This window comes from Asterias rubens, chromosome 12, assembly GCF_902459465.1.
Source record: "Asterias rubens chromosome 12, eAstRub1.3, whole genome shotgun sequence".
NCBI classification, from domain to species: domain Eukaryota; kingdom Metazoa; phylum Echinodermata; class Asteroidea; order Forcipulatida; family Asteriidae; genus Asterias; species Asterias rubens.
In genome coordinates this window covers 3,101,717-3,118,542 of record NC_047073.1, presented here as the reverse complement: position 1 = coordinate 3,118,542, position 16,826 = coordinate 3,101,717, and the positions used below count along the sequence as shown (strand labels likewise).

The 16,826-nt window shown below is 37.5% G+C and overlaps 1 protein-coding gene across 1 annotated transcript; it reads right to left on the bottom strand.

Moving 5' to 3' along the window:
- Positions 1-477: 477 nt before the first annotated feature.
- Positions 478-16,431, bottom strand: LOC117298003 (pumilio homolog 3-like). The gene is made up of 16 exons (XM_033781216.1): positions 16,327-16,431; positions 14,958-15,262; positions 13,965-14,097; positions 12,635-12,710; positions 11,341-11,434; positions 10,613-10,860; positions 9,785-9,888; positions 8,784-8,859; positions 7,451-7,549; positions 6,982-7,116; positions 6,260-6,402; positions 5,741-5,886; positions 4,657-4,751; positions 3,389-3,476; positions 2,587-2,683; positions 478-770 (listed from the first exon to the last, which is right to left on the bottom strand). Exons 2-16 carry the CDS (start codon positions 15,244-15,246, stop codon positions 635-637), a joined length of 1,959 nt encoding a protein of 652 aa, XP_033637107.1. The 5' UTR covers positions 15,247-15,262; positions 16,327-16,431; the 3' UTR covers positions 478-634.
- Between the last annotated feature and the right edge of the window lie 395 nt (positions 16,432-16,826).

Genomic DNA, 16,826 nt, shown 5'->3' with positions numbered 1-16,826 from the left:
CCAGAGATCATCTACGGCTTCAAAAAAATTTTGGGGCCTTAAGCGGGCCCCGATCCCCATGCCCTAAAGGCTTCGCGCTCGCAAATTTCACGTTTTATAAATTGCCCCTACCCTATAATTTTTTTCCTAGCTTGAACACTGCTTTTAATGGTAGGAGGCATCCTGTCAAATTATTTAAAGATGCTATGTCAGATTTTTGGCCCCAAACATTAAAAAATAGGTTTTTTTTGAGTGAATGGTATTTCAAAGAGTATCACCCGCTCTAACGAAAAAAGTTTAACTTTTACTTTTAATGGTCAGGAACCATGACAAAAATTTAAAACGTTTCTTATAAAACACATAAGAATTGGTCACGTGATATATTGTCGGGATCCCGACAAAAACTAATTTTGAGCACTTTATTTCACTGCTACTAATAATTGGCGGACTTTTTCGAGCAATGGCTCAAATGAAAGCTTGTAACTTTCTCGACCCCCATCAAAATACCTATTGAATTTTAAATAAAAATTTTGAATAAAAATCGGCCAAAAATCTGACATAGCATCTTTAACTTGATAAGAAATCACTAAAAGTATGTTGACAAATTTTAAGATCAATTTTAAGATTGTTTTATGTGGCGCACTTAAATTGTCAATTAAGTCCTCTTCTCTAGCAGCTTTTCTTTGAGGACCTCCATCCCTTTAGTCTTGATCTTGGATAGGTTATTGATGATGGGCTTCAATGTAGCAATAACTCGCTCTCTGCAGTCTGCTTTACCACAGTCTAGAAGGCTAGTTCAATGGAAAAATAAAAACACACGATAAATGAAAAATGCATAAATGTGGTAACCTGAAAAAAGTTGTCAACAATCAACACACTGGCAGTAAATCACTGGCATTAAACATTCACATAAGAAGGAGTTGTATTGGTTCATAATTGGGATCCGATTTGAGTCCTGTCAGGGGCACAATATGAATCTGATTGTCAGCCTCTACCTGTTTGCCTGAGAACAATTTCTTTTTGAGTTTTTCTCACACATTTAAAACTGAAACTTGATGTCAGAAAAGTCATACAAAATGGTTCTCATTGTAGTCCAAACAATCTATGGCTTAAATGGTGTTTGAAGCTTTGCATGGTGTGGAGAATAAGAGCAACTATAAATATTAATAGTGAACTTGCGGGCACAACCATGGGTAAAAATCTCCTTTGAAGGAGTGGTGGCTCTGAAAAGAGCCGATTTGGTCTCCTGAAGATGAGCAGAGTATACTGTTCGAAACGTCGAGACCAAATCGGCTCTTTTCAGAGCCACCACTCCCTCAAAAGAGTGTTTTACCCATGGTTGTACCCGCAAGTTTACTATTAATATTTATACATATTTATAGTTGCTCTTAATCTATGGCTTACAATCTCTGAACGCACTGCAGCTTACAGGCCAACAAGGCTCCTTAGATCATCTTAGAAACATCTTCTCAATATCAACACCAGAAAAAAAACAAGGTTCTAAGATAAGTCATTTACATGTGCAACCCACGGCTCTGTCAACGTATTCCATCACAAATCTGGATTTGTATAAGAAACACCTGAAAAGCCACCTCCTTATTGCAAGTTGCAGACCTAACTGTGCTACAGACGAATGCAATTATTATTATTATTAAAATCCATGGAGAATTTGTTCTTTGTTCAGCTGTTTGAACATTTTAATCTTAAAAATTCATTCATAAATAAGTAAGACAGTTTCGCTATTCCTATTGGTGGAGAGCGAATCACGTGGGGGTGTTTAAACCTTTGATAATGACCAGTAATAAGTGTTGAAACATGGGCGTGACATGCGAGCTTGCACCTGTGCTTATTAGACAGTTTCTTCATTCCTATTGGTCGAGAGCCACAGCCAGGACAGTTGTGCCACATCACGCGATACGCGCGAAGCGCACAGCAATCTCCTTATAAAGGAGTTGTTTACCCAAGGGCCTTAGCTAAAGGGGGTGTTGTGTTGAAAGAAATCATTGAACAATTATAATGTTTGCATTTATTTTACTTTTTGACCAAAGGTGTTGATGTTTTTAAACCAAAAAGGTATTTATGAATGGGAATCAAAGTGTGTTGAATCGGTTGTCAACTAGTGGTTTAAACCCGCCGAGGCCTGGTTCTTGATAATTTACCTCGACTTTGTCTCAGTAAAACTATTAAGAACCAGGCCTCGGCGGGTTTAAACCACTAGTTGAAAACCTCTTCACCACACATTGATTCCCTTACTTAAAAAAGGCTTAGTTATTTGTTCAAGCAATTCAGTGTTCTGTTTGAATGGTTCTAAACCGATTACAAAAATTAATCGAGCGGACAAATGGCGGGGACAAAAGGCACCTGAAACGGAGGTATATTTGAGATTCCAGCAACCAGGAACTGGTCGAGTTACAGTTCACAAAAACGACTTCTCCAAAGAGAAAAATAAAATCAGTGCAAACTGTTGTCTTTCGTTTATTTTAGTCCGGGTCGGTTTCATTCCGACAACAATATTTTCACAATTTTAATCCGGGTCGTCCAAACATTTTGGTTTCTCTTAAGAGGGAATTTGTAATAATTTGTTGTGAATATTTGTTATCTTCTCACCTGGCCAAGACTAATGCTCCTCTATTCGCTCTAGTCCATGCTTGGAGATTCACACTATCAACAGTATCAAGAAGAACATCTGAAAACATCACTCCACCTAGAAATAAAGTATAGTTTTCATTGATTTGAAATATAAATTAACTGCAACTTTAACAGCGACGTATTCTTTTCAGAAAGGTTTACAAGTATGCAACCCTTGTGCACTGGTTTTAAAAAATGCATTTAATTTTACAAATGTGTTAATTCACGACATTCAATTGACGTCATCACCAAAATAATTTGGGTTGCGCCATTTTGGAAGTGAATGTCTCCATGTGTTAAAGCAATTGGACACTCTCGGTAAACAGTATTGTCCAAGTCCCACACCTCGTGTATCACAACTTATATATAAAATAACAAACCTGTAAAAATTTAGGCTCAATCAGTCATCGGAGTCGGGAGAAAATAACGGGAAAACCCACCCTTGTTTCCGCACGTTTCGCCGCGTCATGACATGTGTTTAAAATAAATCCGTAATTCTTGATATCGAGAATTGATAATTGTCTAAATGTTTTCTCGAAATGTAAAGCATTTCATATTTCAAGCAAAGTCTTTCACCATTACCCTCTGTAAACCCTGTAAGTTATTTGTAAATCTGTGAACTTAAAAAAAAAAGTCTGTACCGAAAGTGTCCAATGGCTTGAAACAAGACACTTTGTTTGACTGCAGTATGACCTTACAAAGGAGGCAACGATTGCACTTTGGTGCAGCATTCGTAACACACCATGAACAGGAATTGGACTTGTACACTAGTAATACTAACTTTCTTTTGTGTTTTCCATCATCTTTTTTTGCTGTCGAAGAAGTCTTCTTATCACCAAATGACCTGCAGGGTGCTCTATGATATGAACCTGCACAAAAACATATAATCAAACACCGGTTTATACATTGATTTGGGCCCTTTTTTGAACTCCTGCGGTTTGTAAGCTGAGCGGCTCGTATGGGGACATATTAATAATGAAAAGAAAAAAACCAGCGTAAATTGTTTTTATAGAAAGGTTGTTTGTAAAATATTCTAAAAACAAATACAAAACAGACAGGAAAAATCATACACTGGGGCGCCAAACTCACTGTGAGAAATTCTTTTAAAAGAAATTATTGCTACATGGACGACTCCACCAACTTCATCCACCATTGCAAGGAGGCCTGAATGGTTCACAAAAAGTCTTTTTTTCTACTACATATTTTTTTAAGGAAATCCGTCTGTTCAACAAGACCGATTTTTTTCTTTATGAACACTTTGAACGTCAAAGTGATGTTAAGTCCAGCGGCTTTTCTTATTGGGGAATTGGAAATAATTGTCATCCTCGGACTCATTATATAATCTGTGATGTATCACGGTATAGTGGGGTCGACCGCAAGGGCAATCCCAAGTACGAGGTACGAGTTACATAGCAAAAGAAATATAGTTGGGTTGCCTTGCGACACAGAGAAAAATCACACGCTAATGTTGATACACACGTGCCCCGTATACTTTAGACTTGATTTCAAGTCTGAGATCGTGGTTGTTCCTCTGCATCAGCCACGAAAAACGCCCCCCCCATTATTAGCTATCACGTGCCCTAACTCGCAGTCGTGGGTGTAATGACGGAGGTTTATTACAAGAGGGCGCAGGGCGACTAAAAGCCACGGTCAAAGACTTGGAACCAAGCACCAAGTCTACACGTGTACGATTGCGTGTGAAAGTACTGCTGGTATCCGGCACTCACAAAATAGTAAACGTTACATTGTGTGGAAACCAGTTTCGTCGTAGTCACTCGGTCCTGTCACAGTCTAGAGGTCGTAAGCAGGTCAACTCGTACACACACTTAATTGTATGGAGTCCCCGGAGGGACATCGGGCATATAGTTTATATTTCCGCAATTACTTCAATACTCACACGATGTTTGCCTCCAAATAGCAAATACTATTCAAGTAAATGTTTGCTCATGAGTACATGTATGACAGCATAATATTGCACACACTGTCGGCTGGCAGGTTTGAACATAAGTAGACTTACTGTTGGGACGACAATAAATAAGCGATTCTTACCTCATTGAGTTGTTCCTCATTGTCACTTCCCAGGGCGGGTATAAACTCTTCTGCTGCTAGCGATGAGATAGCTTGGTATCCTTCTCGCTTATCACCTATGTACATGTACAATATAGGAGTTGAGGCATTGCATGGTGAGGTATCAATGTATATTTGGTTTGCGGTAAACACCATGTGTGTATCTACTTGCCAGGTAGAGTTTGTTCTTAGAGAACTGTCTTGCTTTATTCTACTGCCGCAGAGTAGATAATCGGGAGGTCGGGAGACTTCTCAGTTATGAAAAGAACTGTCCTGCTTTTTAACTATTACCAGGGCGGATGGTATAGAAAATAGACTGGACTACTATTTTAGCGTATAGGATCGTAATACACTGTACTGCCGCGGAGTCAGTTCTGAATTGGTCTCAACATTTCGACTAGCTTGCTCTAGTCATCGTCAGGAGACTGGCAACATGGTGTTACCGCAAACCAAATATACATGTACAATGAAGGAACTCATCAATGCGGAACGGGTTGATTTTCGATCAAGCCAGATCTCAGTAAAAGGGGGTGCAACATGCCTCAAATATGTTAGGAGTAAAAGTTTCCAATTGCATTTTTCAATTACTCTTTTCTTGTTAAATGTATTTCCTAACAAGTCTATGTATTGCCTGGGTTAATTTGCTTATTGTCTGCTTTAATAAGCTTCAAGATTTGGTTTCATCTACCATTGTTAACTGAAATATTGATTTTGGATGCTCAGCAAAGTTGTAACTCCTACCCATGTCATCAAGTAGACTCTGTGTGTATAGTACTTGCACTTTTACATGTAATGGAAGCCGTCTGAGATAAAGTCTGGTCCCAATAGGAAAATATTTATCTACACTTTACAAATATGACACATGTTGACATAGCTACATGTACAACACTGAAAATGATCACTGGGTCAAAAACAAGTTTCTATTCTGTCTTTTTATTCTTTCCAGATATCAGTCACCATATACTATTGCATTGTAATTCGTAGGATATACCAATTAAACATGTACGTATAGCATTTTATAAACTGATATGAAATCCAATAAAGTGTCACTGAAAGGAAAGCTTACCTATAGCATGATTCAGTACAGCAATCATCAGGAGACATTTACTCTTACTGTTTGCCATCTCTCTTGCATTCTCACTGACAAAGTTAAGTAAGTAGCTGGAGGCAGTTTGTAACAGCTCCTGCTGTCTCACGTTTGAGTCCTTCTTGCTGTAAACAAAATGGTCCACAGATCCTTAGTAAATCTGGATTAATTTAATTGTTTAGACTCGAAGACTCTGCTAGTGTAAACAAACGTTTTAACTATTTGTTGGCATTGATTTTGAGTTGAATGAAGAAAATTTAAAGGAACACGTTGCCTTGGATCGGTCGAGTTGGTCTTTATAGAAGAGTTTGCGGTAACACCATGTAATGACTAATGAGTTGGTCTTTGAAAAGCGTTTGTAACCGTTTGTTATAAAATGCATATGGTTGGAAAGATGTTGTAAGAGTAGAATACAATGATCTACCATATATGCCTCGAAATTGCACGATTTTCCTTTTCAACACACAGTGACCTGAGAAAAGTTACACCATTTCATACCTTGTTGTGTTACTGTCCCCTTTCTGTAATAGCTCTACCACCTTGGGATGAAAATGGGTTGGATGTCTTGGTGAAAGAAGATAAAGTAACACCTTGCGCCCGTACTGATCCTCAGCTAACTCTTCTACAGATTTCATCATTTCCTAACGAAGCAAATACATCTTCCAACTTAAAGCATCTACATATAGCGTATATTAATCTTATATTAAAGACCAAACAAAAGGGTACAAAAAACTTTCACCATTTTAAACATTGTATGTTTAGTTATTAGTAGAAATAACACAAATGATGAAATAAATAATCCATTAAGGACAGTGGACATTATTGGTAATTGTCAAAGACCAGTCTTCTCACTTGAAGTATCTCAACATATGCATGAAGTAACAAACCTGTGGAAATTTGGGCTCAATCAATCGGTCACCAGAGTTGCTAGGTAACTATTAAAGAAAAAAACACCCTTGTCACACGAAGTTGTTTGCTTTCAGATGCTTGATTTAGAGACCTCAAGTTCTAAACATGCGTTTACACAACACATGGGACCAACGGCTTTACGTCCCATCCGAAGGGCGAAGCAATGGTTCATTGTCTTGCTTTAAAAGGACACAAGTGTCAGGACTGGGGGATTCGAACCCACACTCTGCTGATCAGAAACACCAGAGTATCACATACTGTGATACGGTGGCAAACACAAATATGTTATCCAACTTTGAATACAAGCTTACCTCTATGATGACCTTACGAACTAGAACAGTATCATCCACACAGTCAAACAATGCCAGCAGGACCTGGTGACCATACTCTTCCTTGCTTATCTTACAAACAAAGGTCTTGAAGGACTTTATTATGGCCTTTCGGTCCTGATAAAAACAAAAACATTAATACAGATGTCTTAATAAAACATGCCACACCAAACATGCAAAGATTTGTTTCGTAATCGGTCCTGATAAAAAAAAATAGTAATACAGATGTCTCAATATAACATGCCACACCAATCATGCCAACATTTGTTATGTAATCTTTCTGTTTTTATAAATGTTGATTGGAGACTTTGACTGAGGGTGCTCTAGGTTTTTGTAATGCTTTTGTAATGGTTGCATACATTTAGATATCTGCAAGGTGTAAGAATATTGCAATACAAAATCTAGACCAATTTTTGTTTAATTGTTAATGATTTGTTTGTAAGTATATTACCTTGGCTGTGCCATGCCAAAGACAGTACATAGCTGCTCTTGCACCATCGTGTGTGTGCAGAATCTGGACCACGGTGTCTCTTAATCCTTCGATCAATTCCTGACAATATTTAAGATGAAGCTGGATCAATATCATTATATAGTAGATGTTAAATTTGCATCGGGATAAAGAATATTAGTTGCAAGGGTCGTGGGTTTGAATCCCACCCGAGTAACATGCCTGTGATATTTTTTCACAGGACTCGGGAAAGTACCGAGTATACAGTGCTAACACACATCGCTTTATGGGTAAAAACCAAAATTAATATCATTATAGATATAATAGTTCAACATAAGGCCACATAAAAAAAATTTTTCATCGTCCTTTTCTTTTCGCAGATGTGGGAGGGAGGGATTTTTTTTTGTAGTTTTGTTGACATGCCAAATATGAAATCAAGGATAAAGAAATCATCACAATCACAACCTGTACATTTTGGGAAAAAATATCAGCTGAAAAGGTTGTTTTTTATGATTAAAAAAAAAAAAGAATTAAAAAAATGGGGTCGAGGGGTTTTGAACGGTTGGGCGGGGACGATCAACAAACTACAAAGTTGTCTTATTTTTGTATTGGTTTATAATTAATCCAACAAATTATAAACTATTATTCATAACACTGAATGGTAGTTACATGTATACAAATAAATTAATGGATAACAAACTAAATCAAAAAATGCACAGCAAAACTTTGTTATCATTAATCAGGCCTACTCGTACAACAGTTTTTGACACAAAACCAAACTCTGGTCAAACTTGTGTACACATCTGAGTAGTTGTTTTGTGCACACTGTACTGGGCCACAGGGAAGGCAAGAAGTCTGATAGCCTTCTTGAGGAGTCAGATGATAATTAGACAAGCCATGGGGCATGAATTCAGGACAATACAGCGCGTAATGGATTAAGAGCATCAATTACACTCTGTAGATTTAAAGGCTTTTAAAGGCAGTGGACACTATTGGTAATTACTCAAAATAATTATTAGCATTAAACCTCTCTTGGTAAAGAGTAATGGGGAGAGGTTGGCAGTATAAAACATTGTGAGAAACGGCTCCCTCTGAAGTGGAGTAGTTTTCGAGGTAGAAGTAATTTTCCACGAATTTGACTTCGAGACCTCAAGTTTAGAACTTGAGGTCTAGGGTGTTTTCTTCTTTCATTATTATCTCCCAACTTTGATGACCGATTGAGCTCAAATTTTCACAGGTTAGTTATTTTATGCATATGTTGAGATACACCAACTGTGAAGGCTAGTCTTTGACAATTACCAATAGTGTCCACTGCCTTTTATTAATCCAAACTTACAGTCTTCATTTTGAGTGGAGCATGTTCCAAGAAATCCAGTAGAACCTTGTGAACAATTGAATGCTTCACAACAGACCTGATGCATTGGATAAAAGGACGGAGAAGTTTAAAATGGTTAGAAAGGTAGAATACTATTAGAAATACAGACTGGAAAATGGCAAACACTGTTCCAGAACAACATTAATATCCACTCTTCAATTCTTGGTTTCCATAAAGTTAGGGAAGCGATACAACACAATCAGAGAGTAAAAAAGATGAGTCAGATTACACTGCAAGTATAACCTAATCATACATGACATACAAACCAAACGTATGGCAAAATTTGTTGTTACTGAGTTAAAAAGTGCGACTTTCTGTCAAAGTTTCTTTTGTTTTGCCATCAAATATGACTTTCTGGGATTTAAAACAAAAAAGTATTGCATCTTTACTCTCATTACAGTAGGCTTCACAATGAGTTTTGTTTAATGTGCAATACTTTTCACTTATCAAGTTAATGTTTAAGGACTCACTGATTATTTTTTTTAAACAACTCAAGCAACTTGATACGTCTTCTAGTTTTCAAGTTACATCATTTTATATTAGTTTTATGTCCAGAAAAAGAAAACAAAATATATGAATTAATGCAATTTAAATTATTCCCTATATTTGACTATGTATAACTCATATCAGACACCCAAAAAACTTCTAACTTTCAGTATTATTCTGAAAATATATTACATTTATCCTTGAAGCTGAAGACAGTCCAAAGGGCCGGAAAACCCCTCGTGCAGACTCAAAACTCAAACTTTGCAATGGGCGAGGGCTGATAAAAAAACATTTCAAATGACACCCAGGGATCACTGATAGATAATGAATCAAACTTGTACGTTATAATTTATTTGTCATCCACTGTGTGCGCTTTACAAACACACACCAGCTATTGCGATTACAGTCATGTTTAATAGGTTGACTGCATTATTAGTATAAAGAATGTGTTTAATTTAACAAATACAAAGTCTTACTTTTCAATGACCTGAGTGAGTGTTTTTTGCATGTGCTCCATTATTCCTTGTCTTGTCTCTGGCTGCTGACTCAGAATGTCTTGAAGGGAATGAATACCAGCTTCCTGTAGAAACAAAGAGCGTAGTCATTAGTGTACATCCATACCATCTTACTCAGTTTTCAAATTCAAGTCTAAATCATCTAATAATAATCTACATATATTAACTAAAGGCAGTGGACACTATTGGTAATTACTCAAAATAATTATCATCATAAAACCTTTCTTGATTATGAGTAATGGGGAGAAGTTGAAAAACATTGTGAGAAACAGCTCCCTCTGAAGTGACGTAGTTTTCGAGAAAGTAATTTTCCATGAATTTGATTTTGAAACCTCAAGTTTAGAATTTGAGGTCTCGAAATCAAGCATCAGAAAGCACACAACTTCGTGTGACAGGTGTGTTTTTTCTTTCATTATTATCTCGCAACTTCGACAACCAATTGAGCTCAAACTTCACAGGTTTGTTGTTTTTTGCATGTTGAGATACACCAACTGTGAAGACTAGTCTTTGACAATTACCAATGATGTCCACTGTCTTTAATATTATTATTAAGCATTAATTTGTCAAAACCAACCTTGAATATCGCAAAGGGTGGGCCATAAAATTCGTGTGACAAGGGTGTTTTTTTTCTTTCATTATTATCTTGCAACTTCGACGACCGATTGAGCTCAAATTTTCACAGGTTTGTTATTTTTTTGCAAATGTTGAGAAACACCAACTGTGAAGACTAGTCTTTGACAATTACCAATAGTGTCCACTGTCTTTAAGCATTAATTTGTCAAAACCAACCTTGAATATCGCAAAGCGTGGGCCATAAAACTCTTCCAGCAGAGCCGACCTTTGCATAGCATTTGCGTAATTGTTGAATGCCATTTCTAAGACCTCTGCAGCTTCTCGGTGGCGTACTGATTTGCACACCTGACCATGAAGACATGTCATTATCCGTGCTCGGTGCTCCTTGGTGCCATATTTCAGCATCTTCAGCACAAAATGCTTGGAGTATTTCCCTTTAGCAAGCTCCATGATCTTACTGGAATCTGAAACAAACATCAAACATTCTGTCTTAAAGAACAAAGTAAGAAACAATCTGATTCAAACAATTTAAAGGAACACAATGCCTTGGAACGGACGAGTTGGTCTATAAAAAGCGTTTGTAACCGGGTTTTTTAAATGCATATAATGGTTGGAAAGATGTTGTAAAAGTAGAATACAATGATCCACACAAACATGCCTCGAAATTGCGTGGTTTTCTTTCTACTGCGTGAACTAACACGGTCGGCCAATTATGGGAGCTCAAATTTTCACAGGTTTGTTATTTTATGCATATATGTTGAGATACACCAACTGTGAAGACTAGTCTTTGACAATTACCAATAGTGTCCACTGTCTTTAAGAATACAACAGAAAGCAGGCACTGAAAGAGTTTTAAAAAGTATACATTGCTTGGGTAAAGTACATTGTACATGTTCATCATGTATGAAAAACAAAAGTCAAATTTTAAAACATATTGCACTCACCATTAATCTCATCGAAAATGTCCTGTCTTTGCTTGCTACTTCCATACTGCAAACAACACTGAACAACTCTCACTGTATCATGTGCAGATAACAGCTGAAAATAAACATACCACATTCACTTAATTAATAACAACTGTGTAATAATAATAATAATAATAATAATAATAATAATCATAATAATAATAACCGTATTTATAACTTGCTTTTGCCAAATGATACAAAGCGCCAGGTATTATTACTGCAAGGAGTGGGGCGAATTTTGAGATATAAGACCTAATCCTTAAGCACGATGTAATGGTTTACAAGGTGCTGTGGCGCAATATGCTGCCAATCCAGCCAGGAACACCGGGGCGAACCCCTTCTTTTTTCGATAAGTGCACTGGGTTCTTTTCCATGCGTTTACACAACACATGGGACCAACGGCTTTACGTCCCATCCGAAGGACAAAGCAATGGTTCTGGTCTTGCTTAAGGACACAAGTGTCACGGCTGGGGATTCGAACCCACACTCTGCTGATCAGAAACACCCGAGTTTGAATTCGGTGCTCTTAACCGCTCGGCCACGACACTCCCACAGTCTGTAGGTCTGATCGAAGAACACCGACCAAAGTATTTCTATTTACCCTGCTGCTAATTTTCAAAGGTCACAGTCTGATTCTTAAAAATACGCAGAATTCATTTTATCAATTAAAGGTTCAAATGCTTTATACTCAGCTTACCATAACACATTTATCCCTTATCTGTTTATTACATATGCTTGGATCAGTGGTTGCCGTGCTAGCTTGGTTGGTTTGGCTTATTTGCATGTACTGGCCATAAAAGGCAATTTTGGGGCGGATCCGCAGGATCAAGTCAGCAACCAATCAGCAATGGCGTAGTGAGGGAAAGTGGTTGGTCATAAATTAGACATGTTAGATGTGTCAGTCAATGGGCCGTATAAATAAAAACTAGCAATTACTTTTACTAGCCTTTTACTTAAATCCTTATAAATAAAAGTAAGCATTTACCTGCTAGTAATTGGTCAAACTCTTCATATTGACTTGATAATAAAAACAACCTTTTACTATTGTCCTGTAGCAATTACTTGTAGTTTTAAAAGATACTGGGCCGTATAAAAGGTCCAGCATTAGACAACGTGAGGCAACGTGACATTTAATGCATACATGTATAATGCAGGCTTTAGCTTCGCTTCATCTTTGTGAGTAAACCAGCATAACTTTGCAACATCCTGCGTTCAAGAAACACTGTATCTGCTTGTTAACAGATGTTTTTATAAATAATCCTCACATACATACCTCAAACACTTTGCCAGTGATCAAACCACATAGCTCTGTTAACAATTTAACTCTCTTTTCAGAACTGCATTTTTTCCTGCAAAACAAACAAACAAGTAGAGAAGTAGTTTTATTTTTATTTGTTTTAAACTGGACGGTTATCCAGCATGCAAATACTTTCAACTTCAACTCAAACACATTTATTATTTATTAGACATCTTATTTTATAAATTTAAACCACAAATTGTGGCCCAAGGGCCAAGTTGCATGTGACGTTAAGGTTTATGCTACTTAAAATCTAAAATAATCATCAATACATCATTTAACTTAAAGGGAAGGTACACAGTTGTTACATGTAATTGTCAAAGACCAGTCTTCTCACTTGGTGTATCCCATCATAACTATAACATAACGAGCCTGTGAAATTTTTTGCTCATTTGGTCATCGAAGTTGCGAGAAAATTATGAAAGAAAAAACAATCTTTCTCAAAAACTAAGTTACTTCAGAGGGAGTCATTTCCCACAATGTTTTATACTATCAACAGCTCCCCAATGCTTGTTACCAAGTCAGTTTTTAAGTCAATATTTGTTTTGAGTTACTACCACACGTGTACCTTCCCTTTAAAAAAAAAACCATTATTTAAAATGTTAACAAAATAATGGACAGTTGGTTCTCAATGGAAGAGTAGAATATTGATTAGAATTGCCGGTACTCTTACAGCCCATGGACAGTGTATTCTGTGGTCGAGGAGGAGAGGTTGTAAACCAGAGTTATTTACAAGACTGTTGGCAGAATGTTCAAAATGATTTCTCCTAGTCCCAGCCAGGGAGTCAAGTCCAGAAGTAAAAACAGCATCATTTTTTGCTGCAGATGATCCAAACTTTGGGTTGAGGGAAACCCCTGCAGAGCCATGGTTTATCTCTAGACTTGCTGAAATTAATTCAGGCTAGGCTAAAGTCAAGAAGTGAATAAAAAGCGTCATCTTTCTCTTCAACATTAATTAAAGAACATTCATAAATACCTAAGACAGTTTCGCTATTCCTATTGGTGGAGAGTGCGTCACGTGGGGGGTGTTTAAACCTTAGATAATGACCAGTAAACAATGTTGAAACATGGGCATGACACGCGAGCTTGCACCTGTGCTTATAAGACAGTTTCTTCATTCCTATTGGTCGAGAGCAACGGCCGGGACAGTTGTGCAACATCATGCGATATGCGCGATGCGCACTGCAATCTCCTTATAAGGAGTTGTTTACCCGAGGGCCTTACCACAGAAAGTACAAGTAAGATGGTTACATAACTATAGATCATAGACAAATAGGCTACTAGAGGAGACCATTATTGTACTTACTCTCTGACAGAATTCCAGATGACCTTTGCCCTCTGAGTAAGCTCATGGTTGCTCTTCAGGTTACGCCGAACTGCTTTACGATCTTTGAAACTTAATTCTTCAAGTTTGGGATGCTTTGGATTGTCTTCCTTACCTGATCAAAAGAATTACAAAAAACTGTCAGAAAGACCTTGTTAAAAACCAATTCCTTCGTCTTTGTCCAGTATCACATCTTACTCATTTTATTGTGAAATACATTTTTCCTTAATGTTCTACCTGCCGGTCGTCAAAAATACCCCACCCCAAAAAGCATTTGTAACCGTTTAAAATGCATATGGTTAGAAAAATGTTTCAAAAGTAGAATACAATGATCCACACAAATTTGCCTCGAAATTGCATGGTTTTCCCTTTTTTTAATGTATTGATCTACACAAGCATCACTCGAAATTGTGCTCGTCGACTAAAATGGTCGGCCATGTATTGGAGTCAAAAATTTGACTCCCATAAATGGCATTCTACTTTTAAGATATCTATCTAACCATATGCATTTCCTAACAAACGGTTTCAAACACTTTTCAAAGACCAACTCGACCGATCCATGTATGCAAGCTTTTCAATTTATATATTCAACACTACTGAAAACAAATTCTCTACCTACCCTATTTTGAGGTGTAATCGAAAACAGAACATTTATTTTGTTTGGCCCAACCTCATGAAATTGTTCCATCGTTATATTGAGGTTCAATTGTCTGATGACTCTCAAGGTTCAATTCAGTTGCGCAATCTTGAGTTATGCAACAGAGAAGAGATCGTCTTTTCTCCCGTTGTTGTGTATGTATTTTGACATGTTTTTGTCCGAGTAAATTCAATTCAAATCAAATCAAATCAAATCAAATCAAATCAAATCTAGGGGAAGAAGACGGAGAAGAAAAAAACCCAGAACAAATGCAAGGTGTTTTGTGCTTATATTGCACCAACACCTAATTATTGGGCAAGTCCTAGGCCTAAGCTCACCCTGATTATCATCTTTCTTCCTCTTGACACCAGCTTTATTTGCTGGCTTCTTCTTGGTTGGCAGCTTGGGGGAAGCTATGCTCTTCTCTCCCTCTTTTGATTCTCTCAATGTATGAAGTTGCTTTCCAGTATTTACTGCTTGCGTTGATTTCTTCTGGGCATTGAGTCCTTGCGTACCAACACGCTTTGTGAATTTCTTTGACTTCTTGAAGGTTGGTGTGGCTTTACTCTTCACTGCACTTGATGATAGCTTAGACGCTGCCATGGATTTCACTTTAGGCTTGACCATTTTTATTTTTTAGCAGCTGTAGACAAATAAAATCATTTTTATATTAGGCTATCAGGGTTCTCCACATGCGGTTTTGTCTGGGCGCTGCGCCCAGACAAAATTCTTAAAATACCAAATGCGCCCGGACGAAAAATGGAGCGCCGGACAAAATCGTAGTGCCCCCGGGCAATTTGTTTTGAAAAAAAAACACCTCACGACGAACACAAACCATCAATCAATGAGCTGTATCAACTACCGAAGTCACGACACGTGACGAGCGTGCGCATATTATTTATTTCCCAGGACAAACGTGGAGAATTTTTGCACACGCTCGTCCGTCCTATAATAAAAAAAACACTTGATCCGTGCTTTGTGTACAAAACATATGGACACGCCTCTAGGAATCAGACGTCTGGTTCCCAGACGCGTGTCCTTATGTTTTTGTATGCAAAGCACGGACCGAGTGTTTTTTTCATTCTAGGACGAACGTGTGCAGATAATTCTCCATTGAGATATCAAAAGACACATAGAGCCTAATTTTGGCGAGATTAAAATAAAAATAAAGTTAGATTTTCGATTCCAAAATTCATTGAACAATGATTGAACCGTCATCGTTGAGAGATATAAACCTATGACTTTATGAGGTTACGGGAGACGATAGCCGAACAAAACCGAATAGCTCTAGGAGTAACAATCATCATAACAAAATTGTGGTTTCACGTGTAAAACTGTAACTCACAAAAAGTATGCCTAACCCGAAGTCTATTTGGAATTGCAGCTGCACGTACATATGGAGCTAGCTATATAGCTCCATGATATAACTAACATTACATAGTTTAATAATTTAAAACCCTTCTTCTCCTTCTTCTTCTTATCGTGTCCACAAAATCTAGACATGACAATTAATTGCTGATGATACTGGAAGATCTTGTGGGTGGTGGCCTAATGTAGCTCGATCATCACTTTTTTTTTCTTCATAATATATTAATAATAAAAAAATAAAAAATCAATATCGTCATCATTTGTGATTATTCAATTCGATGTCAAAAACAACGAGTTTTTAAGAAACTGTATTAATAGTATCCCTAAAAATGTACTCACAAATCTTTGTAGGCACCGATGAAATGACTCTTTTTTTTCACAAAAACTGAGAAAATGTCACAAGTCTGTACACACCATACGAACAAACACCACTCAATGCACACCCTACGCACCACGTGTGTGTGTGTGTTCAGGCTCGCTTGAGGGCGCTACAATAAAAAAGCAAGCATTAATTTTTCGATCCACAATAATGTCCCGGTGCGGGCTGCGTAGTTCTTTCCCATTCGGGTTTCTTTGCGTTCAGTTTATTATTTTCCTATCCTATTCCGTATGGTTTATGTGCCCCTTTTTTCCCTTTCCGGTAGGCCTATTTTATCCCAGGCCCGTTATTAAATTTTTCACTGGAAGAGAGGATTATATAAGGGCTCTTCCCCTCCCCCCATCTCCCGCATTCATTTTCTGCGCGTCGCGTCGCCTTTCGAACGTGAAATTTTTACCGCGTCCATGGCGAGACTTTTTTATACACGTATGCAACGGCTTGTATTCATAGATATAGAATA

What these genes read in the sequence shown, in the direction of transcription:
- LOC117298003 (XM_033781216.1), bottom strand. Translation starts at nt 15,246, where the DNA reads ATGGTCAAGCCTAAAGTGAAATCCATGGCAGCGTCTAAGCTATCATCA. An exon ending in CATTTTCGATGAGATTAATG is followed by an intron (nt 10,861 to 11,340) that starts GTGAGTGCAATA and finishes TGTTTGTTTCAG; the next exon opens with ATTCCAGTAAGATCATGGAG. An exon ending in CACGCTTTGCGATATTCAAG is followed by an intron (nt 9,889 to 10,612) that starts GTTGGTTTTGAC and finishes TTGTTTCTACAG; the next exon opens with GAAGCTGGTATTCATTCCCT.